Genomic DNA, 25,617 nt, shown 5'->3' with positions numbered 1-25,617 from the left:
TATTTATAAAGATACTTTTTCCCAGCTACTCGTGATTTACTGTGAGAATGTTAGGAAATGATATAGCAAATCCCAAAACCTGGCTGTACACAACATGGAAGCTCTAGTCAGGAATACTAGTCACCAAGTTGAGTGTGTATATGTGCACAGGTTCAGAAGGTAACAACACCAGAGGTCCAAACACCACCGACTGGCAAACACATTGGGCCACAGGACTTCCAAGACCACCCTATAAGCCAACTCTAGAAGCCAAGGACAGTTGCCCGGATCAGAATAAAGGATCTACAGCAAGACCATATGCTGGGCCATATGACAGGCATGGAAAGCACCTACAAATATTCGGGCATTTTCTAATCACACGGGAACCACGAGGCAGGAATGTGTAGGACAGCAGCACCCAAGTTTCTCAAAGGGGTAAAGCAGGTTCGGAAATTTCTACACTAAAAACGAGAGCAACCACCATTTCTCTACCGTAATACAGGATATATGCGCACACCAAACTTTCAGTATAGATATCGCGGATGGCTTGACCGCGCTTTCTGTTTCGAGTCGGTAACGTCTGATTCGGTACATCGTAGGAAATTAGGCAGGATTTAATCTATCTGGATGCTGATTTACGTATTATTCGAGGTATTTTTCGAGGTAGCCAGCCAGTGCCCCAACACGCGTGACTTGCGTTGGATTGTGCGGCTGCGCAACTTGGCAGGAAGTCCCCGCAGCCTTTAACCAGCTGATACATCAACAACCGAAGGACCTGGATCGACGACACTGGCCTCCGGATACGACAGGAGAGCACGACACCTTTGACAGGTAGATATGTGAAACGATGCGTATCGATAGCAAGCGATTTGACCAGAACGGGGTGCGACAGTCGCGCCATCAGTGGACATTTTAGCGTATGGGCCGCTTTGTTCGCCCGGCGGTGGCCAAAGCGCAGTCCATTGTGCGCCTAGAGGCGCTCTCTCCTACCACACTCAAACTGATACTAACACTTACGCAGTCCCGAAAGACTAAAAGTCAGACTGTTAGCTCAGAAATACTGTGTGATTGACCCGATCCTCCCCCCCCCACAACGAAATGTCATGATTGTGTTAAAGTGATAGGAGTCGTAGGAGAGCTGAGGAGACCCCACTGCAGATACTCGCCAACATGGTTGCAATCCGAGGTTGTCGACTCAGTCCGCTCCGACCTATGAACTTCATGTAGTTGAAAGTGTTTGTATTGTAGGGTCTTATCAAGAAGTGGTACTGCAAGCATTCAGTGACCCAGGTGGACTTTTTCAGTTTGTCCCAAACGTCACACCATATATGTGTGTTTTGATAGCACCGGGAGAGTGTTTGAATCAGAAGAGAAGGGGCGAAAAGGATGCGGCATCACAAGATTTCTGTTCAGTGGTCAAAGCCAAGCCACTTTTGTCCACCACGGTCCTCATCGATCATATCAGCTACTCAGTGCCGGAGCTGTTGTGTAGCGTACTGCCGTTTGCATGGTCTTGCATAGGTGTGATGAATATGTTGTAAGGTGTAAGTAGTGGGAGAAGCAGTGGGTTGCATCCTGATTTACAAATGGTCTTTTCACATCTCTGCAGCAACCTTTTTTAATGCAAACACTTAGAGTACCTCACTTCATTCACGTACCTCTTTTAAAGTTGCTGTGATGTGATGCCAAACATTTGGCTCTAATAACAAAAATGGAACAACGTCATTGTGACACTCGCTAACCAGTTTTCTTCCTTCATCATCATCATCGCTTCAGCTCCGGAGGCTTCCAGCAGACTTCAGAAGTACCCGAGGAGGGAGAGACAAGGCTGCTGTCCAGCGCTCGGGTCACTGCGCTCGCAGAGAGGAAACCCCCCACCCCGCGGGGCCCCTGTCACCGCGCCTCACGGCCAGCACCCTTCACTCCACCATGAGCACCCGTGGGAGAGGCCGGGTCAACGGGAGCCTGCCCCAGACTAAGATCTGCCAGTTCAAGCTGGTGCTGCTAGGAGACATGGCAGTGGGCAAGTCCAGCCTGGTCCTGCGCTTTGTCAAGGGCCAGTTTGACGAGTTCCAGGAGACCACTATTGGAGGTGAGGAGGAGAGAGGGGGAAATGACCCGGGATCAAAAGAAAGTGTCACATCAAGGTCATGGGTTCTGTTTCCAGGGAGTAAATGTACTGTATTAATAAATGTGTAAGTTGCTCAGGATAAGAGCACAGGCCCAATTACATAAATAAAAATGGAAATGTCTGTTGAATCAGGGTTTTAGTATAAAGCAGAGCAAACCCTTCATCCTCACTACAGAAAATCTAAACCTGAGCTTGTGTGGGGTGTGTATCTATGATGCGGAGAAATCTATTACAATGTAATTATAAGAAATCTCTAGCAATATAATTATGCATTATGTTGCACTAGATTTCTGTTAGTGAGAAAGTGGGGTGATCCTGTTTGGATATTCATAGCATATGAGAATAATGAAAAGGTCACTTAAAAGCCCTGAAACATGTGTTCAAATGTTGGCGGTGGTGGAAAGGCTTGCTGCGTTAGTTTAGGTGACGCGGAGTAGATCCCAGGCGCAGCGGACCTCAGACTGATCAGGAGCGCAGGAGTGATGGTTGAGTGGAGAAGAGAGAATCAAACAGGAATATGTTTGCAGCAGAGCAGCTCGCGTCAATCCGAGCCACCTTATATCCACAGATCGCACCCCGGCGCTTTGATGTCACCGTTCTTAACTTCTAACACTGAAACCGGAGCAACCGCACCCTGCAGCCGGTGTGACTGATGTTCAAACTCAGTCATGTCGCTATTGTGTGGATAAATAGGGAGATGAACGGGGTTTTTTTTGCATTCATAGAACTCTGTGAAGGTGCCTTTAAAGTATGCAAACACTCTATTCATCGTTTGGAATAAACACACTAGTAATTGCCAATAAGCGAACGTGTAAGTGCTGGTTTTCTACACACAGATCATGCCCAGTTATGAATGACATAGTCAGTGGGGTCTCTCCATATAAAACAGACTTAGTAGATCTGGACAACATCCCATGAGATGTCTTCTAAGTGTTCTTGCATGCATTATCATCATATCTTCAAGGCAAAAGGGAAATCCAATATGTATATTCTTTCACATGTATCTAGATATAGAAGTTTCTTTTCTACAATACACACAAAACATGAATGCTTTTGATAGAAGCATGACTATAACGAACTACTGAGTGATTATTAATATGTATTATCGAGATGTACTATCGGGTAATCTTACTATTGTACTATGAGCCATGAAATGTAATAAGAAGCCGAGCTGGTTTACTTAGGAAGAGAAAGCATTCGCTGAAAGCCGTGGGACTGACCTGCGATGAGTTCAGAAGGGGCTGGGGTTCTGTATCAGTGACCTCAGCTTCCTCTCTGTCATCTTTCATCAGCTGCCTTCTTGGCCCAGTCGGTTTGTCTGGATGACACGACAGTGAAGTTCGAGATTTGGGACACCGCTGGACAGGAGCGCTACCACAGTCTGGCCCCCATGTACTACCGCGGCGCTCAGGCCGCCATCGTCGTGTTCGACATTACCAAGCCGGTATGGAGCATTCGGGATGCTATATTTATTGATTTGTATTTACCACATTTTTGTAGTTGTTAGCTTGTATCCACAGACCTTCACCAAGTTTAAATGCGTCGCTTGGGTTAGCCCGCGTCAGGGATGGTGTTCGCGCCCCTTTTTGCAGGAGACGTTTGAGCGGGCCAAGGCCTGGGTGAAGGAGCTGCAGAGGCAGGCGAGCCCCAACATCGTCATCGCCCTGGCGGGAAACAAGGCCGACCTTGCTGACAAGAGGCTGGTGGAGTACGAGGTGCCGCTCTGAACCGTCCTCGGGCTCAGACTGACCGATGGGTCCCTGTAATCTAGGACATTGCCAGTTGTTAGTCGGGCTAGTCAAACCTGATAAGGCTGTTATTAGCAAAGCCATGGTTTCAGATTGGGGAAATTTGGTTCCAAAGGTTGTGGCATTTGTTATTAGTCACGGTGGACTTTGAGTTGAACTATCGAAGGCCTATAGAAAAGACTTAGTTAAGAAAGTGGTGCTAATTTTGCGACACATTAAGTGGAAGTAGATTGGATTATTAAGAGCAGCTATTTCAGTACCTGGGTATTTTACAAAAACACAGCATACATGATGGGTTACACACAGGCCAATTTATATCAAGGACTCTTCTGTCTTAAAAGTCCTTGAAGTGACTGGTTTTTGTTATGTACACTTAATTTTGTACACAGTACTATGTACACCTATGTGGCTACATCAACAGTATCCAAACATTTGAAATTAATCATCCTAAATGGTAGTGGCATACTGTTTACTAAACCTGAGTGATATTAAGGATATATAATTAGAATTTTGTTTTGTAATAAAATGTTTTCTATTTCAGCAGTCTGATGGACCTGCTGCAATACTCAGTGTCAAACAAACACACACAGTGCTGCGAGACACTCTTCTCTGCTCTTAATGCCACATTTAAACAAGCTAAACAACAACTCTAGCAAATTTGGTCTTGCTTCTGCAGCCCATACCTTGAACGGGGGAAAATATTGGAAATAAAAAATTATATGTGAGGGTTGATGGCTCTCTTGACATGTGAACTTGACATGTAAATGTCAAAATGTGTAACATTTAAATAACATCCTTGTGTGTGATGTGTACAGCAGACAGCTAGTGGTTGCCTTTGGTGTGTTTTGATGTCACATAGCATAAGGAGTAAATGGCAGTCAATGTATATGCTCGTGTTATAGGAGGCTCAGACGTACGCTGAGGACACAGGCCTGTTGTTCATGGAAACCTCTGCCAAGACCGCTATGAACGTCAATGAGTTATTCCTGGCCATCGGTGAGCGTCCACAATGCCTCTCCCAACATTCATATTTCCACGTACAGCATTTAGCAGAGGCTCTTGTCCAGAGTGATTTACAAAAGTGCTTTGTTGTCTCTGTGGAAGTTATCCTTATGCTAGTACACTGCGCCAGAGTCTAGGATACCATTAAGATAAATGCTGCTTCTTCACAAATAGCACATACCTGAAAAGAGTTCTTGTACAACTGTAACGTCACAGATGGGAAACAGACGCTCAGAGATAAAAATCAAAGGAGCTGCTTTTATTTACAAAAGGGATAATCTGGAGCGGCAGAGAAAGTCAGTAGCCAGAGAGAGCAGACAAAACAAATGGGGAAGCCTGAAGTGTAGATGAGGGATTTGTCCAAAATGTACTAATCCGGACATGAGCCAAAGGAAGCAAACAGACCAGAGGGGAATGAGAGTCAAAATCCATAGAACAAAACACGACAGCAACCAGTGAAACGGGCAGAGAAGATGCTCAGTATGCAGGGGTACACCTGGCAAGGGAGTGTTCACAACTAGGACAGACCTGAAGTTATATACTATAAATGAATTCTCTGAAATGAGTCTTATTTCAGTGTACGTTGTGTTTTGTACAATAGTTTCCCTCTCCTCAACCTTGACAACAGAACGTATGCATGCATTTATTTATTTATTTAAAAAATCTTGCAGCAAAGAAGATGCCAAAAACGGACACCCAGAACCCAACGCATGCCGCTCGACATCGGGGAGTCAATGTCCAGGATCCAGATGCCCACTCCACTCGGAGCTGCTGTGGGAACTAAACAGCTGCCAACACCCCATCTGCATCAACAAGGGAGACCACCGACACCCTGTCTTACCCAATCCCCTCCCCTCCCCTCCACCCTTTCGCCTCCAGGACGGAGAGACACAGAGAGAGAGAAACCTGAAGGATACGAGGAGAGTATTGGGTCCCTCACTGATGCCAGAAAGAGATTCCTGAGATGGGAAATCTGATGCAAAACAAAGGATTAAGTGGGAATTTTGTAGTTGGTAATGGGACTGTGTGTAGTATCTAACACTTAATTGTGGATGTCTTTTGGTTTTTGGGTTTTTTTCCTTTCATTTTGTCAACATTCATTCTGGAGTACGCAAGCAGTTTAGTGGTTAGTGTAATTTTGGATCTGCAGAGAAGTGAAATGAACAGCAAAGATAATTACAGATTGAGAAAGTTCGATATTCCGCTCGACAAATCAGAAGAAAACGTGGAGAAAATGATGACGGCAAGTTCTTCTTTCCGAAACATGTTCCCTTACTTGGTCATTTACCAGATCAAGGAGGTCCCTTGTGCCCCTTGGCTATCCTCAGCAGGCTTCCAGCCATGAGGCCAAATGTCCACTCCTTCTCTGGCAGTACTGCCATGAGTCATCGCTCTCCAGTTCTCCTCTGGCTCTTCAGCACTGAGTACAATCTAGCTCTGTCAGTCGCGCCGTGTGGGGAAAAAAAGGCTCAGTGTATTCGGTCAGGTGTGAGAAAACCTCAGCGATCTCTGTCAAGTAAATAAAGTCGTACGTGGAAACGCCCTGGCCCCAGCACCCGTTTATTCCTCCGTGGACCTATTCTCCTGCACGCATGCAGGCTTTATTTCTACGTCTGTCTTGGACAACGGGAAACGTCTCAACTGTCCCTCTTTTGGCATAACCTCCAGCTGGTTGTGCCCACACCGGTCATGGAGTCCCGTGTTTGCTGATGGGGAAAAAACAACACAATGCCTGTTTGTAATGGCCGCTCGTTAAAAACTACTGTTCAGGAAACTTGGGCAACCATCTGTAATCTACTCGTGTTAATGACAAAGAAATGATTGGTAACCATTTTACTTTTGCTTCTTGACATTTCTGAGTGCAGAGGTTACATAGAACCGGTCTTCTTGTGCTGTGTGTCTTAAAGCAACAGTAAAAATAAAAAATAAAAGCAATCAATCGCTTTCAATGCATATTACTAAAAATCTAATGCTGCGTGATGCACTGCAGAGGAAAGTGGGGGCGAGGGGAGTTTTGCCCACCTTAAATGTCCCAGTAAGGTTGGACAAAACAGAAGTGCCTACTCTCTGCTTTTTCAGTGTTTTTCATTTTGGGCTCGCTCATGGCGCATTTGAGTTGAAGGCTTGTCCGAAGCAGGGCTTCCTAGCCCGGTCCTTAAGAACCAGGAGCCCAGTCACGCTTCTTTTGCAGCCTGTAAAGTACCAGGCGTCAGTCTCCCACTGTCCTGTTTTCCAACCTAGTCTTCGAGGCCCAGACAGTCGAAGTTTTTGCCCTGTCGCAGCTCCCGACCCAACTGTAGCAGGATGTATGGATTCCTGAAGGCACAGTCAACAAAATGTGGGCTGTCTGTGGCTCCCCAAGGACTGGGCTGAAAAATAATGCCCTACATCTGTGTTATTTGTTTTGAGTGTATTGGAAGCTGGGAGAGAGCAAAAAAACATGGACTAGATGGGTTATTAAAATGGTTGGGGATCCTCTGGCCTAATGCATAGCGTTTCTGAGACCTTGATCTGAAGTGTATCAATAACCTGCAGCACATTTGTATGTTGATGAAAGGTCCTTTAAAATGTCTTGTTTTATGGATGCTGTCTGTTGTCAGTTTATGTGTTTTAAAAAGGATTCTATCAAGTTTGAATCCAAAATTGGTTTAAGCTAATAACCTCATGGATTGCCAATACTTCATGGTGATTTAGGTAATGATACATCAGCTGTGTTAAAATAATTTGTCATGTCTCTCACAATCATTTTGGGTTTTGTGCTATAGATTTGATCTCCTGTTAACACTTCTGTAAACGGAAAAGTTAAATAAACCTGTGCTATTCTGCTATGATTGGAAAATATTGAGTTTGTTTCTTGATCTCCAAGGTTCTCGCTTCACTCCACACAGCCAGTGAGCGTTAGTTTAACCTAAAGTTTAGGTGTTAGTTTATTAGTTTGCAAAATGCTAACAGACTCCCACGAGCTTGCCTAATGAGCATTTTTGTGCAAATACGGTCCACTAGTCCATTAAGTAGACAGTACGTTATTGAAAGCCAAGACTACATGAACGTGACCTGCATGTCACATATTTCCTGAAGTCATCACCCAAAGTTTAATAAGAATTTAGCTTCTAATTGTATTAGATTTCACAAATTTCATTAGATTTGAACAGACTCACATACTGGATTTGAGTAAAAAGAAATCCCAAATTTTATACTTGTATACACAATCCTATAAAAATGCAAGGCAGTATGAAGATAAAAAAACAAACAAAAACAAACCAACACTCAATTGTTCCCATTGCTAGTGTTACCTCGACCCTCAGGAAGCTGATGCTCAACTGACTTCTTCATAAGCAAAGATCTGCTGTAATATGAGAGAAATCATACTGGATAGCTTTTGTTCTTTTTAATATAACAGCAGACTCCTGAAATTGAAAGTGTCATAATATATACATAATGTTTTTAAAAAAGGAAACACACTAATGGTCAAATGGTCACCAATTGCCAGATATTTATCATAACTAATAAAGCCATCTTCACCAACTGAGAATACGTTTCAAGCATCTGAAGACACAAGAACGTGGCAGGAGCAAAATCAAAGTGGTGTTGACTATTGATAATGGCAAACCTTCTGAGCTTCATGGTAAATGTTCTTAAATTCTTTTTTAAAAATACACTAAAAACTGATGAGGCTGGGCGCTGTAACAAATAAATGAAAGAACTTGATCCAATCAAATAAAAAAAAAAGAAGAATGTTTTCCACGTCATGTTTTCCCCAGAAGCTGACATCTACCCCTAGCTCTCCTCGTCTTCCGCCGCTGTGTAGATGGCCTGGTTCCGTCGCTTGATTCTGGGGGTGGCCCCTGTGGGACTGTTTGCCCCCTTGGCCTCTCCACTACAACGCTTGGGGACTCTGGCTGGATGGGCTCCACCCTCTTCCTCCGAGCTCGTCTGGGAGAGACCACCGGAGGAGGGCACGGAGCCGGACGCCGGAGGAAATCCATCTGCCTCGGCCTCTAGGCGAGGGGGCGGTAAGGAGAGTCTGCCCGTCGCCTGTCGAACTGGGCTGCTGTCCCGGTCGCTGTCCGGAGCGCTGTCCGGAGCGCCGTCCGAAGCGCCGACCACAGCCTCGGGCACCACGGCGTCTGTCCCTTTCTCCTCTTCCTCCTCTCCCTGCTCCCCCTCATTCTCCTCCCACTCATCTTCAATGGTGATCTCGTCAGGGTTAAAAGAGCTGGAGAGGGCCGAGGTGTCAGTTGGGTATTCGCTGGGCTCGTCCGTGCTACCTGTGCTCCCGTTGTCCTCGTCCTCCTCCTCTTCGGTGGCCCCCTCCTCCGAAGCCCCCGCCGGCGGGATGTGCCCCGCCTGGCCGGCCAGGGCATAGATATCCGTCAGGCGGAGGGTGGCGCACAGCTCTGTGGTCTGGGGGTTGGTGGAGTAGGTTGGGAGGGCGTGGGGCTGAGGGCAGGAGGGGTCATACACAGGCACGGTCATGCTGAAGTTCTCAGGGATGTTGAGCTCGCCATTCAAGTCGCCAACCACCTCCATCATGGCCTCTTCTGAGGCACTGTAGTCCCACCTATACAAAAGGCACAGCATCATCAACTAAGGGAGAACTGAGGTGTGTACACACAAAAAAAAGAAATATATTATTTATTATATAAATAAAATACACTGTGTGTGTGTGTGTGTGTGTGTGTGCACTAGATTGCAATTTTCTTGGCCTATTCCAAATTTCATTCTTTTCAATACAACTGGCTGATTCAGATTTAGAAAGATTATATTTCTTTCTATGCATTATAAATGACAGCATACAGAAACATTTTTTGTTCAACTTTGCATTCAATGGAAACTTCTTGATATAAAAATGTGCACTAGGTTATAACACTCGAGGCACTATGTTGTTGTATAGGCTTAATGCAGTCACTGTACTGGTCAAGTACAGCTGTATTTGTGCTGCTGTCGCCTACATGTGGTGCACGAGTGCAATTGTCATCGGCAAAGAATCAGTGCATCTCTAGCGCACACGCACACGATTAGATAACTCATATTAACAGAGGGAGGAATACTTACCGAGAGTGAAGGCCGTTATTCTCTGGAGGGTGCCAGATGTTGGGTAAGGGCTTCTGAAGGTGATCAGTGGCCTTGAGGATGGCCAGCCACTCCGGGTCATACTCCAACTGGTCAGAGGAGCCAGGCCTCTCTGGTATGTCCACTATCTACAAAACAGAAAATAAACAAATACATTTCACTGAAATGTCAATAACCCATTCAGTGGCAAACATGCTTTGTGTCACATAACTGGCTGAAAAACAACTGCATCCCTACCGCTGAAATAACGCCTCACCTGAAGGAAGTCTCTGTAAGGCAGACACTTGTCTAGAGAGAGGAACTTGGTGGTCTTAGGAGCGGCATTTCCCTTGGCCTACGGACACACAAAACCATAATTCGCCCGTCGTTCCGCCGACGCGGTGTGTGGACCCAGCAGCTCACAGCCGTACCTCGTGCTGCATGAAGGCAGCGAACTTGACGTGCAAGTGGGCGGAGAACCAGTAGCTGGGCTGCAGATGCTGGAGGAGCTCAGCAGCAGCAGGGCTGCCCAGCGTGCCAGCCTCCACCTCCTCGCGCAGGAAGCGCTTCTTCTGCAGCAGCTGCTTTGTGCTTCCGTAGTGGTAGATCCCCCGCGGCCAGTCGTGCGTCAGGAACACATCCATGGGCATCTGGATCTGCAGCGGCACACATGGCCAAAGGGAGCGTTCCACAAAGCGGGCAGAACGACGACAGACTACTTAAAAACACTGACGCGCTTGATTGCTGATTTTTTTTTTTTTAAAGCAACACCAGCCATTCGGCCTTTACGTTTTCCGTGTTATTCCTGGTGCTGAGTTCTGAACTGGCTCGTGATGCTAATGGCGGGTAATTGTCCAGTTTTTTTTGGGTACATATTCCGCAAACAGCTGCTTTTTGAGCTTTCTAGAACTGGAAAGCTGCCATTTTGTCAAGTACACGTTTCTGTGATCTGGGAATGACAGAACAGCTCACATATTTTGTGTCATGTGAAATCTCATTCCAAAGAGAAATATCTGCCAGTCTCCATCAGTAGTACACACAAATAGCCACTGAATGACTAACGAAGTAGTGTGCTCTTCAGTCGGCATTTGCATGACTATGTATTGGACAACACGTTAGTATAAGGTTGCTGAAATAACTTTTTGTGGTCACAAATTCCTTCCATGGATACTAACCCCCATAGAAATCAGACTTACTTGTTTTAGCTTAAAGACATCACTGTTCCTGATGTGGTAGGCACTGCGCAGAGTTTCTGGGTTGTATGGTGGAAACTCATAGTGTCCTAAAAAACGACAGATATTTAAAGCAAACATCTCATTTTCGGGCCCAGCACCACTAGATAGTTGGAGTTTCTTCGGCGCTCACCTTTTCTGTAATCATGGGATTTGAAAATTCCAGAGAGGCCACCGATCCTTATTCCTTTGTAGCGAACAACGCCTGCATAACCTGCAAAAACAGGACAATCGGTGCAGTCCACTTTAACGTTGGAATGCACGGTGCACGTGTGAGCACCAACTTCACTGCACAGACATCCGACCTTGCTCCAGCAAATCCAGGCTCCCGCAGAGTTACATCCAAACCTTACATCTCTCATCCAGTTAATCAGAGCCTTTAGAAATGTCGGAATATTTCAATCCCATCGGCATTTTCAGGCACAGAACAGCGTTAAACTCTGCAGCAGGTGAGATTTACCAGGGTTCAGGTGCAGAGGTGGGCATACATACCCACAACTTCTTACCCAGATAGTATATATTAGGGGCCACCCAGCCTCCATAGGGTAATTCTTGCAAATGGTTAGAAGCTTCATGGTTTCCACCGATGAAAATGGTCAAGACGGGCGCCTTCTTCTCTCCAGAATAGTACCTTCCACAAGTCGGAATATGAGAAACCAGCATCCACAACAAAAAGACCCAAGACCCAAGACCTACGAGCGCCGGCGCGGTCACAGGGCGGCGTCTTACCTGTAAAACGTCTGCATGTGTCTGTACCGGGGCGGCACCGCCATGCACCCCAGGTCCCCCTCGTTGCGCACGGCCTGGAAGTCGCCGCAGCACAGCAGCAGCTCCACCTTCACGCCCTCCCTGCGCTCCAGGTGCGCCACCGTCGCGTAGACCTGGTCCAGCTCGCCGTGGCAGCAGCCCTCCACGGCTATCTTCATAGTCCCTGAAGGGAGGTTCGGTTTGCGAAGCTGGAAAACTGAGGAAAAACGCAGGAATGTTTTCGTCACGAAGGCCACAGCTCCTGTAGCGCACACCAGAGCCACCCAGGGAGCAGATAGCAGTAATAACACACGTTCTGTACCACTGGCTCTGCTGCTATAAAGGCCGTTAGGTAATTATACATACCTGTGTGTCGACTGCTAGTTAAAATCAAGTAATAACTCAGCCAGCTAGCGACCTGCGCTTAGCTCCCAACACCAGCCTCCAGGCGCTTAGCGCTCCGCGCATGCGCACTTCGTTCGAGAGTTTTCTTGAGTAAATGTATTTTTATTAGCCACATGCGGTTTCCATCATAATGATTTGTGCACTAGGAAAATTCCTATAAACTAATTCTTTATTAGCTAAACTCCCTCGCGTACTCGGTCTAAAGGAACACGCGAAGGAATGTGTGAAATTAATGTAGAACGTAAGACAAGGCAACGACATTAACGTTGCCATTATCGGTAAATGGCATCTGCTTTGCAAAGAACGATATTAACTGAGCGTTAAAACGCCATAAACGTTCTATTTCGTTTTAATTTTTCCCGCCCAGCGTTCATGTTATCGCGTTTCCAGAGCAGGTGGAGAGTTTGGAAAGTGCTGCTGCAGCCCGGGCGCCGCGAGGGGAGAGCGATGGCGTGCCTGCTGGAGGCCCCTCTACGCGTCAGCGTGCTGTCTGTAAGTCCCGAGCCTCCGCCATTCTCCCCGATCCTCCACCCTTCCGTGCGTTGCACCCGGCCGACCGGACGGCGGTTTCATGCGACCGCCACCCCCCACGCGTGCGCTCGGACGGTGCGTTTGGCGAGGCGACGCGTTCCGACCCGGAATGAGTTACCGGCGCGGGGCAGGAGCGACAGCCCCCCGACCTGCAAGATCGCACGCTTCCACATGTGCGTTCAAGAAGTCTCCTCTCCGTTCGGGGATTATACGAGGAGCTGGAGGAGGCGAGGCAGGCGCGCCGGCTGGCCGGAGCGCTGGCGACTTCACGGGCTGCTCAGCCGGGCTGTGGCTTGGCGAGCTCACCCGCAGGCCCAGCGCGATTGGATATGTCGTGTGGACCCTGCTTTTTGCGTATCAGTGCGATTACACCTAGGTTTCTGCCCCGCTGGCACGCCAAGGGGCTACTAGGGCGGAGACGCCCCCCCCCTCCCCCTTCACGTCGCGGTGTCGAGGTCTGCTCAGCAGATGTCCTGATCATGTTGGCACGGAATATTTAGCTTTAAACAGCCGTCGGGAGAGTTTCCTGTTCAGGTGGATATTACGCATGTCGCGGCGTATTTGTGTAGTAGTTGCGTGATGCTTTTGAGTTTACACGCCTGTTATGCCACTGGTTCTCCAGCAAGCAAGCGAAATACTGTGTGTGAAAAGATGCGAACATTTAGTAGTCACGCTGGCTCTAACCGTGTTAGGTCGCCAGTCCATGATCTGGTGATGGTCACCTGTTCGCAGCGTAGAAGTTGTTCCCACGAACCTCCATAATTGTATAGTTCAAGAGGCTGTGCATGCCCTATGATCGCTTTTTGATCACAGAAAAAAAGTGTGCAGGGCTAAATCATGTGAGTAGATTACAATCTGACGTTTCACTGCCTGCTGAGATGTTTAGCAAATTCAAACATGGCTCAGTGGTGCGTTGTTTGTGGGAATATAGTGGCGAGGGGTCATGTGACACTCCGCAGGCCTCAAGCTGTCATGTGACTCAGTCCCGCTCATGCACGGTATTTTTTAAAACGAGTCCTTAAAAACAAAGAATATATCAAACTCTCTCTTCAAACTTTGCAGATTTTTAATCCACGTAGCAACGCTGTGCACTACTAACACTTTCATTCTAAACTGGTGCCGTTTTACCGTGACAGCCGTGTTTTCAAAACATGAGATGACTTGCAGTTATGCCTTTCCCCCCCATTAAGATGGTTTAGTATGTCTGGGTCTGAAATCTGAGCCCCAAATATTGCTGTTGTGGTTTGGGGTCCTGTGCTTAAGTCGTGTGAGCCGTGACTGGCCCCTGCACATGCAAAGTGATCTGAGGGGTCAGTTGCCTTCCCCGAAACCTCTGGAAGCTTCTAGGCGAATCTGTGACTGCGTACAAACAGGCTTCTCAGGTATCACATCCCTACTCCTTGGCTCGTGAAGCTGCCGATGACTGGGCTGGGGGATGAGTCCCCTGGGTGTTCTCCAGCATCCCACCTGCTGGCGTTGCCTTCTAGGCTGTGGGTAGGCTGAGTGTGCCAACTCATATGGGTCTTGTTGTCTGACACCATGCAGGAAGTCACGGCCACCAGTCGCCATTATGTTGACCGGCTCTTCGACCCCGACCCGCAGAAAGTGCTGCAGGGAGTCATGTGAGTATTTATGTGTGTGTGTGTGTGTGTGTGTGTGTGTGTGTGTGTGTGTGTGTGGCCGGTCTCTGGACACTTGGTGCATATTGCATTTTCGAGTTTATATTTTCCCTCCCCGGCCTGGATGATTAGTGGTTAGCCTGTGGTTATCTGTGGCTGTTATATAGAGCTTGAGAGAGAGATTGAGACTGTGTTGGCATCGCCAGCTCAGTCAGTGAGTATGGATTTGTGAACCAGCAAGTTTGTCCTCTTTTTTGTGTCTTTGGTATGTGTTTCTTCGTGTGTGTGTGTGCGCGCGCGCGCGTGTGTGATGTCGGCATCTCTGTGGCAAGGACTCGGAATATTTCATCTTTATTTTTAACACGCAGCTCTGATTACGGTTAGCTGTCTGCTACCTGCCTGGTGCTCCACTACTCTCCAGTAGTAGTGTATGCCCTCTCATAACTGCGATCGCTTAGGCATCTCACGTCCACGTGAGATTTGCGAGGGCTTCTCTCATAACTGTGGCATTTTGCCACAGATTAGAAGGTGCATTGCTACAAAGACTGTACTAAGACCAAGGATATTTCTGTGGTAGGCTTGCGCCATCAGTGTCGGTCCTGATTATTTTAATTTTGTGTACTTTACCTGCGTGAGTGCCAGTCTGACCTGTAGCAAACAATCGCCCCCATTAAGGTCTTTACCTTTTGCATTCTTATGATTACAGAAATATTGGGAGAAGCGACCTGATTCTAGACGTATAATCATACTTTTGGGGAATTTTAGGGTGTGTTCATACCTGGAGTTCACTTCCCTCCGTCACGATCAAATTTACAATAAAACCACAATAAGTGACGAATAACTCACCTGTAATACAATCTATGGGTTTAATGCGCTCATCAAGGTTGTGTATACCTGATAGTGTTTTTATTTGGTCTGCATCGGAATTTGAAGCGTTCACACTTCCTCTACCAAACTGCACTAAGTGAGTATTCGCACCAGGGTTGTTTTAATCAAGTCAGAGCTACCAAGTCTGAGCACACTCTTATTTAATAAAGACCTGGTCAGAACATCGCATGAATTATGTAAAAATGGGAGGGGTGTAACTTTAATTCAACTTTACGTGTTCTTTACATGCAGGCGAATGCGTTCTATGTTAAGCTACTACTCGTAGAAAGTGCTCGATGATGTGAATTGTCTTGACAGTGACATGAAGAATGCAGTCATCGGCAACAACAAACAGAAGGCCAACCTGATTGTGCTGGGAGCCGTGCCGAGGTAGGCCACGCAAGCGGTACACTCCTTTCCCCGAGAGCAGCAGATCAGAACTTAGCAACACCTGTATTGTGTGTGTGTGTGTGTGTGTGTGTGTGTGTGTCGCGATCGTCACAGTTGCCCTACACTGGTACTTCACAGCATTTCGTGTTGACTACGTATGGGGGCGCTGGAACGAAGCGGCGTCACCCGTGTCCGTGGGGCACTGCGCAGTGTTCGGTGCAGTAACCTCTGCTGTGCAGTCTTCTGTTCATGACTCCTAGGTCCCCTCCTGCGAGCTTCTGATTGATCAGAGGGGCCCTGAGGCAGAGGCTGGTGAAACCCAGCCATTTGGGGAATAAATCTGCAGAGCTTCTACAAAAGCCTCTTTACCACAGAACTATGCAAACACGTTTGCTGCTGCACACATGGGAAGCATCGCTCGCAACACGTGGCAGTTATGCGTGTGTCTCAGTGAGCAGTTGCCACATGCTATTGGAGCCTAGTTCGTTCCAACGTATCCTTACCCATGTCAGCATTTTTGGGTGCCTCACAGATGTTGGGTCTTAAAAGACCGGCGTAGCTTTGCTTTTGAGAAGTCACTTGCTGCGCATTTGTCTCTGTCCAGGCTCCTGTATTTACTCCAGCAGAGTTCGTCCAGCGCAGAGCTGAGGGCAGAATGTGCAGTAGTGTTGGGCAGCCTGGCGATGGGCACAGAGAACAACATCAAATCCCTGGTGGATTGTCATATCATCCCCGCCCTTCTTCAAGGTCGGTCGGTCTCTCTCTCTTTACCCCCCCCCCCCCACCGCCCCCCTTAAATGTCTCTATCGCTATCTGTTCACATACACAAGCGCTCACTCAATCAGAGCACTGCACTGCCCAAGCGAGACGTGATGAGAAATGACTGTGCGTCCCCCAGGTCTCCTGTGTCTCGACCTGGTCTTCATCGAGGCCTGTCTGCGCTGCTTGAGAACGGTCTTCGTGAGCTCCGTCACTCCTGTCCAGCTGCTCTACACAGTAAGGCAGCGAGCAGACAGGATGCTGTCTGGCCTGCACTTTGGGATCGCTGTTGTCTGGGGGGCTTTGCTGCTGCACGCCTGTTACAGGGGCTCATGTCTGAGCAGCTGAAACATTGGCAGTAGAAGGCCTGGGCTGTTGAAATCAGCGTTTATTAGCGACAGCACTCGTATTTCTTCAAAGCACTGATAACGTCTTTTTAGATCTTACAGAAGAAAATCACATTTAGAAATGTGATTCTGTTTTGAACAGCGTCCATACATACTGCCAGACACTAAAAGGCGCTACAAATTCACTTGATGAATCTTGTGTGTTGCGGTGGATTTACACTGATCTGGCGTGACTGTGCCTCACCGAATCTCCGGTTTATTTTCTACGAGGAGACATTATTATTATTATTTTCTGCCACGCATCATCCCAGCTGCCCTGCATACAGATGAATCTGCCAGATGCAAAGCTATCGCCCCATCAGAGAAACAATGAAAGTATGAACAAGTATACCAGCCCCAGCATTAGTTTGGCTTATCGGACGCTCCCTCGACATCCGTGAGAGTTCAGTTTTCCCCCTGCTTTACCACAAAGACAGTCGAGACGAGCTGAGCACTGAAGAAGGTTTCATACCTTCAGCTTTCATGATGCATCTGGAAAAGTTTTGTAGGCATTCGCTCAGTAAACTACTACTACTAATTAAAACTACTACCCTAGCAGCAGGAAACTTGCTTGGCCTTTTATGATCATGTGAACAGCTGATGTTTAGCAGGCTGTCTTGCCCGTGGCCCTCAGCAGGGACAGGGAGGTGGGAAGAGTCAGTCATAGTCGTGCAGGAACAGTGTAAATGCACCTTCACCTGAGCGTCACGTAGATCCAGAGGTCATGCGTCTCCTTAAGTGCACAGGTGGCCTGTTTTCAGGTTAAGTTTGAAATGTTTTAAACTTTCTGATGCAGATATTCCAAACACACCCAGCAGTGTTGAGGTTGATTTGTGTCGTTTGTTGTTTGCATCAGGACCACACTGTGATCCCCCACCTCATGTCTCTGCTGAGCAGGTCCCAGCGCACACAGGAGTACGTCACACAAATCTTCTCTCACTGCTGCAAGGTAACGCATGTGCGCGCACGCGCGCACACACACACACACACACACACACACACACACACACACACACACACACTCTCTCTCTCTTCTAACCCTTTCTTCAATAAAGTATGTTTTGTAATTCTATAAGAGGCGTTTATCTTTTGAGAGTTAATGACCAGCCAGTCCAGATTGTCTCTGATTGTAAAAAGTAGTGACCCTGACTTCTTCTGCTGATTCTCATCTCACGTGTGTGCGTGTGCCTGTACGCGTGCGTGCATATGCGTGCATATGTGTGTTTTTAGACTCCAGAGCATCAGACTGTTTTGTTCAACCATGGTGCCATCCAAAACATTGCACCTCTGCTTACTTCTCTATCCTATAAGGTAGAGCACACAGAGCGTGAGACAGATATGACCCCTCACACACACACACACACACACACACACACACACGAGACAGACCATCAGTCCCGCTCTGTCCCTGCCTCCACAGGTACGAATGCAGGCACTAAAATGTTTCTCTGTCCTGGCGTATGAGAACACTCAGGTCTCCATGACACTGGTGAACGGTGAGACAGCCTCTCTACCTCTCTACTGTGTCTGTACGATTTGCGTTGGCGTTCAGCTGAACGCGTTTGTGAGCTTTGACGCGGTGTGTGTGTGTGTGTGTGTCTCGGTGTGTGTGCCCCAGTCCTGGTGGATGGGGAGCTGCTCTGTCAGGTTCTCGTCCAAATGATGCAAAGAGACAAGCCGATAGAAATGCAGCTGACAGCAGCCAAATGGTGAGTGTTCTTCTGGGACTCATACGGTCCTTCTGCCGGTTGTCTGCCGGCCACGGGCTTGGGAATCCTTTAGGAATAGTATGGAGGAATGTCCTTCCTGCTGTCTGTTGCTTGTCGCGGTTCTAATAATAGACAAGTTAACAGGCTTGTATGTTTTGACAACCTTTTGAAGTATCGTCATAACAGATGCAGTGGTTTTTAAGTAAAAAAAAGAAAAAGTTGAACATTTTCACAAACTCATTCAAGTGAGTTTTTGCTTGTCTCTGTTCTCTCTCTCAGTTTAACATATATGTGTCGAGCAGGAGCCATCGGAACAGACGACAACTGTATCGTACTAAAGGTAGACACCCGTGTTAGAGCAGAGAGCTTCCCGTCTAGCTCCTAACTGCTCAGGCCTAAACTCTAAGCCCCGCTGACTTTGAGACCTGGTTGTACCATCGAACTGGCTTTTGTTTTAACACACATTCAGCCTGATCCGTGCATAGCAAAGCAGTCATTCCAGCTGCGTCTCCACTCAGACCCTGCCGTGCCTGGTGCGGATGTGCAGTAAAGACCGACTACTGGAGGAGCGGGTGGAGGGGGCGGAGACTCTGGCTTACCTGATAGAGCCAGACGTGGAGCTACAGAGGATAGCTAGCGTGACGGACCACCTGGTGGCCATGCTGGCAGACTACTTCAAATACCCCAGCTCGGTCAGCGCCATCACCGACATCAAACGGGTGAGACGTGCACGCGCACGCGCACGCACGCACAGCTGGGATCGGTTAATTTATTCGTTGGCATTTAAAGGTCACTATTTAAAGACTTTAAGTCATTACTACCACATAACGTGTGTCTATGAAAGCATGTTGAGTTGTGTATTACGGAGAGAGCTGAAGGATATTGATGGATTGATGGGGTGAAGTGTATGGCAGAAGAAATTATATACGACACCGATGGCCTTGGAAATAGCCAAAGCCAGTAGACCAACTCTGCAACCTGATTAATGAGTACATAAAATCATACTAATTATTAGCAGTGTTAACCTTGCTGTGCCATCCTCTGTCTGTCTTTTCCCTCTCTCTTTTTCTCTCTCCTTCTCTATATCTCTCCTCCCTCTCTCGTTCCTCCCTCTCTTCAGCTGGATCATGATCTGAAGCACGCTCATGAATTGAGACAGGCAGCCTTCAAGCTGTACGCCTCCCTGGGCTCCAACGACGAGGACGTTCGGAAAAAGGTGTGCAGCCCTCGGGCCTCCCTCTGTCCGTGCGGCGCTCGACCCGCACCCAGACACGGAAAGCAGCCTTCCGGAACACTCGCTCACTCACACTCACTGTGTGTGTGTGTGTGTGTGTGTGTGTCTCTCTGTCCTCGCAGATCACGGAGACGGAGAACATGATGGACAGGATCGTGAGCGGCCTGTCCGAATCCAGCATCAAGGTTCGCCTAGCCGCCGTCAGGTACCTCCCTCTGTTTCCTCTGCCATCTCTCAACAACCAGGTTTTCCATAGCCGTGTTTTGGAAGCCGCTCGCGCAGAGATCTGTTTCCTCGTGTTTCCTGCGGTTGGGGATTTTCTACGCTACAGGTTCTGCTCTTTATTATCTGATGAGTCAGTTGTGTTAGAATCACACGTGTGCAGATGTACGGTACGACGTCCTAGTGGAGTTCAGGAGTTTCAGACACACTCGTAGCTAACGGGTGTATAAAGTCAACCACATAGCTATACAGTCTCCCAGTAATTCCATAATAATTACATTACAGTACATTTATCTGTGCATTTATCTGACACTTTTATCCAAAGCAACATAAAAACTTGACTGAATACGACTCGGGCAAATGAGGTTCAAGGGTCTTGCTCAGGGCTCAGGGACCTGAACTCACAACCTTCTGATAACGAGTCAAGTCCCTTAACCACTGAGCTACCACTGCCCATCGGCCGTAATTGTATGCAAGTTGTCCTGGATAAGAGTGTCTGCCAAATACTGTGTGAAAATGTATGGGTTTAGATTTTCTATAATGGATATGTATCTATGTAGATCATAAATATATGTTCAAAAACCCCTCCTTATAGTATTTTGTCTTGTCTCTGCAGATGTCTCCATAGTCTTTCTCGATCTGTGCAGCAGCTCAGGACAAGTTTCCACGACCACGCCGTGTGGAAGCCGTTAATGAAGGTCTGCCGTTTTTCTAGTGTGACCATAGAGCACAAGCTGCTGTTTTATCCTGACGTGTGTGTATGTATGTGTGTGTATGTGTGTGTGTGTGTGTGTGTGTGTGTGTGTGTGTGTGTGTGTGTGTGTGTGTGTGTGTGTGTGTGTGTGTGTGTGTGTGTGTGTGTGTGTAGTTGTTACAGAACGCTCCAGACGAAGTGTTGATCATGGCCTCTTCCACACTATGCAACCTGCTGTTAGAGTTTTCACCCAGTAAAGAGGTCAGAGATAGCTACACACACCCATACACAGGCTTTATACACGCAACATGGTAGAGAGGTGGCAGTGTGCGCACACGCGCGCACGCACGTGCGTTGCTGTTTCACGGTGCGGTAGTTCCACTAACGTGGCTTGTGTTACTGTGCCTAGCCCATCCTCGAGTCTGGGGTGATCGAATTACTATGCAGCTTAACACAAAGCGACAGCCCTGCACTGAGGGTCAACGGCATCTGGGCTCTCATGGTAAGAGTTGCAGCGTGAATGGACTTCACCGACAGTCATACAACACGGGCATAGGCACGTATGGAGTATGCTGTGCTTATGGAGTGTGTGTGTGTGTGTGTGTGTGTGTAGAACATGGCATTCCAGGCTGATCAGAAGGTGAAGGTGGAGATCATGAGAGCTCTGGGCACAGAGCAACTCTTCCGGCTCTTCTCAGACCCTGACACCAACGTCCTCATGAAGACACTGGGTCTACTGCGTAACCTGCTCTCCACGCGACCGGTGAGGGGCAGGCTGACACGCCCACAGACACGCCCGCCCTTAGCCCCGCCCTTACACGTGAATCCTCTCTCCGTCTGTGTAGCACATCGACCAGATCATGAGCTCACATGGGAAACAGATCATGCAAGCAGTCACATTGATCCTGGAGGGAGAGCACAGCATAGAGGTCAAAGAGCAGGTGAGACACGCGCACACACTCTCTCTCTCTCTCTTGTGCACACACACACACACACACACACACACACACACACACACGCATGCACAGCTGCTACTCTTCCCACACATAATGAAAGTGTTCATCATTTCGGACTTTTTTGCAATAGTAGTTATCGCTTTGTGGAAAAATGATCTGGACCTGCGGACTGTCAGACTTGGCAAATTGGCAGGCTAAAACCCGTTTAAAAGGGCTATTTCATGTACATAACCTGTTTAATGAAGGTTGTGCAGTGATTGGAAATGTAAAAAGCTCCTTTAACGTAATATTCGATTTGCAGACTTTGTGCATACTTGCCAATATCGCCGACGGCAACACAGCCAAGGAGCTCATCATGACCAACGATGACATGCTCCAGAAAGTCAAATACTACATGGTACAGTTTCCTCATTTACGACGACACTGGATTGTTTAAGATGCTGTGAATTTCCCATTTATTTCATCTTTTATTCTTTTACCCTAAATATTAGCATTTTGCTGTTTCTTTTGCTGGCTCATATGCGCGCGCGTGTGTGTGTACGTGTGTGATTGGTTACACGTGTGTGGGTGTGGGTGCAGGGGCACTCCAACGTGAAGCTGCAGCTGGCTGCCACATTCTGCATCTCCAACCTGGTGTGGAACGAGGAGAACGGTAAGGACTGGTCATCTGGTGGCCGTGGGCGGGAGGGGGTCACAACAAGGTAACAGAAACTGGGCATCTCTGAGAGTGGAGGAGGATCTCATGTGGGACAGTGTGTATCGTGGTCATTTGAGGAAAATTGTGGGAATATTTGCCATGGAGAACATTTAAATTAACCTAGTTGTTTACTGATTGTATGTGGAAATTTCATAGTCTGCTGTTAGAGACAGTGAGTGGTTAAGACTCTCTCTCTCTCTCTCTCTCTCTCTCTCTCTCCCCTTCCTACAGGTTCCCAGGAGAGGCAGGATAAATTAAGGGAAATGGGCTTTGTAGATATTTTACACAAACTTACCCAGGCGTCAGATTCTAACCTCAGTGATAGGTAACTAACACACACACACACACAGAGCTCCAGTCATGTTCACTACATGTACTGGGATATTCTGGTCTTAATCAGTCTTTTTCTGTCTGTTTCTCTGTCACACTCTCAGGGCAAAGACAGCCATGCAGCAGTATCTGGCATGAGTCAGAGAGAAAGCACAGTTGCTGGGAGGATTTGCCCTTCCCTGTTGTTTTAAGGTTTTTTTGGGGGACTTTTTGCTTGTTTTTGTTCTGTTGCACAAGACACCTTTTAATCTGCGGATACTCTTCCCACCAACCTAACTTAGACGGTTGCCAGGGGCAACGCCACACGAGTTTGCTCTATGTTGGCTTATAAAAAATTTTTTTGTGCTGAACTTGTAGAAGATGATGATGATTTTTTTTTTTATTTTTTTTTTTTTTGTGTGTCGCTTTTCCTTTTTCGGACTTGATGTGATTTGGTAAAAAGAAAAGGACTATTCTGCTTGTGCCGCAGTGCCACCTGGTGGTTTGGAGGCTTTGGTGCTTTGGACTCCATTGGGAGGAGACCAGACGGTCTCAGACAGCTAAGCTAAATGGCCTAAAGGCAGGGTCGACGGGGGTCATCGGCTCCTCATTTCAGTTCGCTGACTCATTATTGATTATTATAATTATCATATTAATTATTAATGTTTTAAGAGGGGCTTCATTAAGAGTGGACAAAGGTAAAAAAAGACTGCTTTTTGTGGATACATACCTCGTAAATATATATAAATATATACATATATAAATATATAAATATATTTTTTCGATTTATAATTTTCCCTCAGATTTTCTTTTTTCCGGTGTGGCTTCCTCTAAATGATTTTATGCTTATTTGGAGGGGTGGAGGACAACACAGCAGGAGCTGGAATTGCGAAGACTACTTTTGTATGGGGTGAAATGACCAGAAATACGTTAAAAATAATAGTCAATAAAATTATGCCACTAAAAATAAAAGTGAACTGAAATGCCATTGAATCTCTGCTTTGCCACCTGCCCTCATCCCGTAGTCCTCTGTTTGACTTTGAATTTAGATAAAAGCTCACTGCGTATACTGTTCGTCCTATGTTGCATTACGTGAGTCGGTGTCAAAGCTTTATTTAAATATTTGAGTGTTCTCTCAAATGGGCAGTTATTTGTAATGGACTTGTTTGAATGCTCCCCTGCCCCGTCGTGTGCCTCCGATTCCATGGTGGAAAAGCTGCAGACAGACTCCGTCCCTCCATAAGAATGTGGAAAGCTGTTCAACTTTGCTGCTCTTCGCTGTACTGCATCCTCGTACCCTTGGCCGGAATCTGCCTCCTCAAGATCCCTTTGCCTCTTCCTTTCAGTCTCGCTCCGGAAGCTTTCCGGTGGTTTCCAATCAAACGTACGGAGACCTTCCACCGTGCAGCTTTGAGTATTTTGCTTGGGTTGGAGTATTTAGATCTAAAGCTCTAGTAACAGTAGAGCAGTGATTATTTAAAAATACAGAATGACTTGCTTGTGACATAATCGTGCCAGAGGTGATGCTACAGAGGCATAACCAGGTGTGCAAGGACACCGAATGATGGCCTCTTCAGTACACGAGTTCATGTAGCAATTTCCTTTATCACATTTCGGGGCCAATTTATAACTTGGCTGTTATGATTGGATGAATCCGTTCTGCAGTCCTGTGTAAGCTTCTCTACCCGTCACCCGTGCGCCACGGTTGATTTGTAGGATCTGGATGCTCTGTAATGGTTCACGGAAACTTGGCAAGCAGCAGCTAGCAAGTGACTCTTGATTAAACACATCCTTAAATCAAGAGAAACAAAAACAGGGTTGTTTTACATTGACCGTTACTATGCTGTTAATTCTCTGAGGAATCCTGCCTTCCACACGTCAGGCTAACGACACCCTTGTTAAAGTAATACAGGGAGCGTGGGCTACTGGGCTGCTGCATTTTCCCACTATAAAAATGGTCTCCTTCTCGTCAGGTTCCCATAAGCCTTACAGTGCAGAATCTGCTCTCCTGAAAGTTAGGAGTGACCGTTTTTTGTTTTTTTTTTCCTGCAGGTGTTGATGCTCTTAACGTGCTCCTCCTTGACACCAGCTCTCCATCTCATAAACCTCTCCCCTGTTGTTCCACTGGAATTGTGGGTACAATCCTAGAATGGTGCCGGTCTTGCGATCGATTCCGGTTAATTTCCATGGTTAAATGTGCTCACTGCCGCCATCACTCGGGATGTCTCTCCACTTCACTTCATCATTTACATATTATCCCTTGGTCAGATCATTCCTGACCATGGTTTATGAATTTCTATTGCTATGCAACCACAGGCCATGACGGCATTGATTCAATCACAGCGTCCTTAACGGATGTTATTGGTAGGTCCTAAATGATTAGCATCCATTATCCCGAACTCTGTGATAGATGTCGATGGTGATAAACCCTGTGAAGTGGCTAGAACTCTCCGCATCTTATTTGATTCATCTCCAGCACTTGAACAACATATTAAAGCGCTTGTTAAAACGGCTTTTTCTGACCTTAATGTGCACTCTACGTTTAGCACTTCTGGTGCGAAAATTCTGTTCCTTTATCTCATCAGGTCCCATCTTTGATTATTTTAATGCTCTTTTAATTGCTATCTATTCAAAACTAACCATTCACACACTGAGCAATTTGCACACACAATGCCCCCCCCAACTGTCTCTTCATGTGTTGAACTTCTGTTCACGTTCCTCATCAACTTGTCATCAAGTCTTCAACTTGGCCTTCTATATCTGTGAGCTTCTGTACCCATAAGACATCTGGAAGTGCTTTGTTATTGTCACGGCACGGCCCCTTCTCCCAAACGTTTCCCTGTGTGTGTGTGTGTGTGTGTGTGTGTGTGTGTGTGTGTGTGTGTGTGCACACACCCTCCCTGTGTTCCACACCTGATCCTTCTTGTCATTAGTATGTGTGTATAAAG

General features: G+C 47.1%; 3 protein-coding genes across 7 annotated transcripts; 2 read left to right on the top strand and 1 right to left on the bottom strand.

Moving 5' to 3' along the window:
• Nucleotides 1–76: 76 nt before the first annotated feature.
• Nucleotides 77–7,699, top strand: rab5b (RAB5B, member RAS oncogene family). 2 transcript variants are annotated; one of them, XM_035522885.2, is made up of 6 exons: nt 80–810; nt 1,756–2,071; nt 3,403–3,554; nt 3,703–3,825; nt 4,761–4,854; nt 5,532–7,699. In XM_035522885.2, the coding sequence occupies exons 2-6, from the start codon at nt 1,909–1,911 to the stop codon at nt 5,642–5,644; spliced, it is 645 nt and encodes a 214-aa protein (XP_035378778.1). In that variant the 5' UTR covers nt 80–810; nt 1,756–1,908; the 3' UTR covers nt 5,645–7,699. The 2 variants fall into 2 exon arrangements, with proteins under 2 accessions (XP_081576529.1, XP_035378778.1); XM_081720403.1 differs by lacking the exon at nt 3,703–3,825 and having other exon boundaries at nt 77–810.
• Nucleotides 7,700–8,026: 327 nt separating this feature from the next.
• dbr1 (debranching RNA lariats 1) lies at nt 8,027–12,810 on the bottom strand. The gene is made up of 9 exons (XM_026995570.3): nt 12,258–12,810; nt 11,874–12,108; nt 11,651–11,775; nt 11,278–11,358; nt 11,109–11,194; nt 10,344–10,568; nt 10,190–10,267; nt 9,916–10,061; nt 8,027–9,421 (listed from the first exon to the last, which is right to left on the bottom strand). The coding sequence occupies exons 2-9, from the start codon at nt 12,068–12,070 to the stop codon at nt 8,638–8,640; spliced, it is 1,722 nt and encodes a 573-aa protein (XP_026851371.3). The 5' UTR covers nt 12,071–12,108; nt 12,258–12,810; the 3' UTR covers nt 8,027–8,637.
• Nucleotides 12,685–23,657, top strand: armc8 (armadillo repeat containing 8). Of its 4 annotated transcripts, XR_014125197.1 has the most exons (23): nt 12,685–12,788; nt 14,373–14,449; nt 15,632–15,703; nt 16,308–16,450; nt 16,602–16,699; nt 17,705–17,797; nt 18,079–18,159; nt 18,269–18,344; nt 18,467–18,557; nt 18,837–18,897; nt 19,076–19,276; nt 19,678–19,773; nt 19,914–19,996; nt 20,630–20,711; nt 20,882–20,968; nt 21,117–21,209; nt 21,321–21,470; nt 21,553–21,648; nt 21,965–22,060; nt 22,243–22,315; nt 22,592–22,685; nt 22,795–23,367; nt 23,473–23,657. XR_014125197.1 is itself a non-coding variant. In XM_026995551.3 (22 exons), exons 1-22 carry the CDS (start codon nt 12,744–12,746, stop codon nt 22,826–22,828), a joined length of 2,022 nt encoding a protein of 673 aa, XP_026851352.2. In that variant the 5' UTR covers nt 12,685–12,743; the 3' UTR covers nt 22,829–23,657. The 4 variants fall into 4 exon arrangements, 3 of the variants coding, with proteins under 3 accessions (XP_026851352.2, XP_026851359.1, XP_081576523.1); XM_026995551.3 differs by having other exon boundaries at nt 22,795–23,657; XM_026995558.3 differs by lacking the exon at nt 12,685–12,788 and adding an exon at nt 13,206–13,361 and having other exon boundaries at nt 22,795–23,657.
• Nucleotides 23,658–25,617: the final 1,960 nt, after the last annotated feature.

The sequence above is a fragment of the Electrophorus electricus genome, chromosome 9, assembly GCF_041902795.1.
Source record: "Electrophorus electricus isolate QZ-2024a chromosome 9, ASM4190279v1, whole genome shotgun sequence".
Taxonomy (NCBI): domain Eukaryota; kingdom Metazoa; phylum Chordata; class Actinopteri; order Gymnotiformes; family Gymnotidae; genus Electrophorus; species Electrophorus electricus.
Note: the sequence above shows the minus strand (reverse complement) of the source record. Positions and strands in the feature narration are given on the sequence as shown.

Bases quoted from the DNA above. Each gene is read 5' to 3' on its own strand.
- rab5b (XM_035522885.2), top strand. From the start codon at position 1,909: ATGAGCACCCGTGGGAGAGGCCGGGTCAACGGGAGCCTGCCCCAGACT. The intron at 2,072-3,402 runs GTGAGGAGGAGA...ATCTTTCATCAG, and splicing joins CCAGGAGACCACTATTGGAG to CTGCCTTCTTGGCCCAGTCG. The intron at 3,555-3,702 runs GTATGGAGCATT...CCCTTTTTGCAG, and splicing joins TGTTCGACATTACCAAGCCG to GAGACGTTTGAGCGGGCCAA.
- dbr1 (XM_026995570.3), bottom strand. From the start codon at position 12,070: ATGAAGATAGCCGTGGAGGGCTGCTGCCACGGCGAGCTGGACCAGGTC. The intron at 10,268-10,343 runs GTACGGCTGTGA...GTGTGTCCGTAG, and splicing joins CTGCCTTCATGCAGCACGAG to GCCAAGGGAAATGCCGCTCC. The intron at 10,062-10,189 runs GTGAGGCGTTAT...TCTGTTTTGTAG, and splicing joins CTTACAGAGACTTCCTTCAG to ATAGTGGACATACCAGAGAG.
- armc8 (XM_026995551.3), top strand. From the start codon at position 12,744: ATGGCGTGCCTGCTGGAGGCCCCTCTACGCGTCAGCGTGCTGTCT. The intron at 18,345-18,466 runs GTGAGACAGCCT...TGTGTGCCCCAG, and splicing joins CTCCATGACACTGGTGAACG to TCCTGGTGGATGGGGAGCTG. The intron at 21,649-21,964 runs GTGAGACACGCG...TTCGATTTGCAG, and splicing joins GCATAGAGGTCAAAGAGCAG to ACTTTGTGCATACTTGCCAA.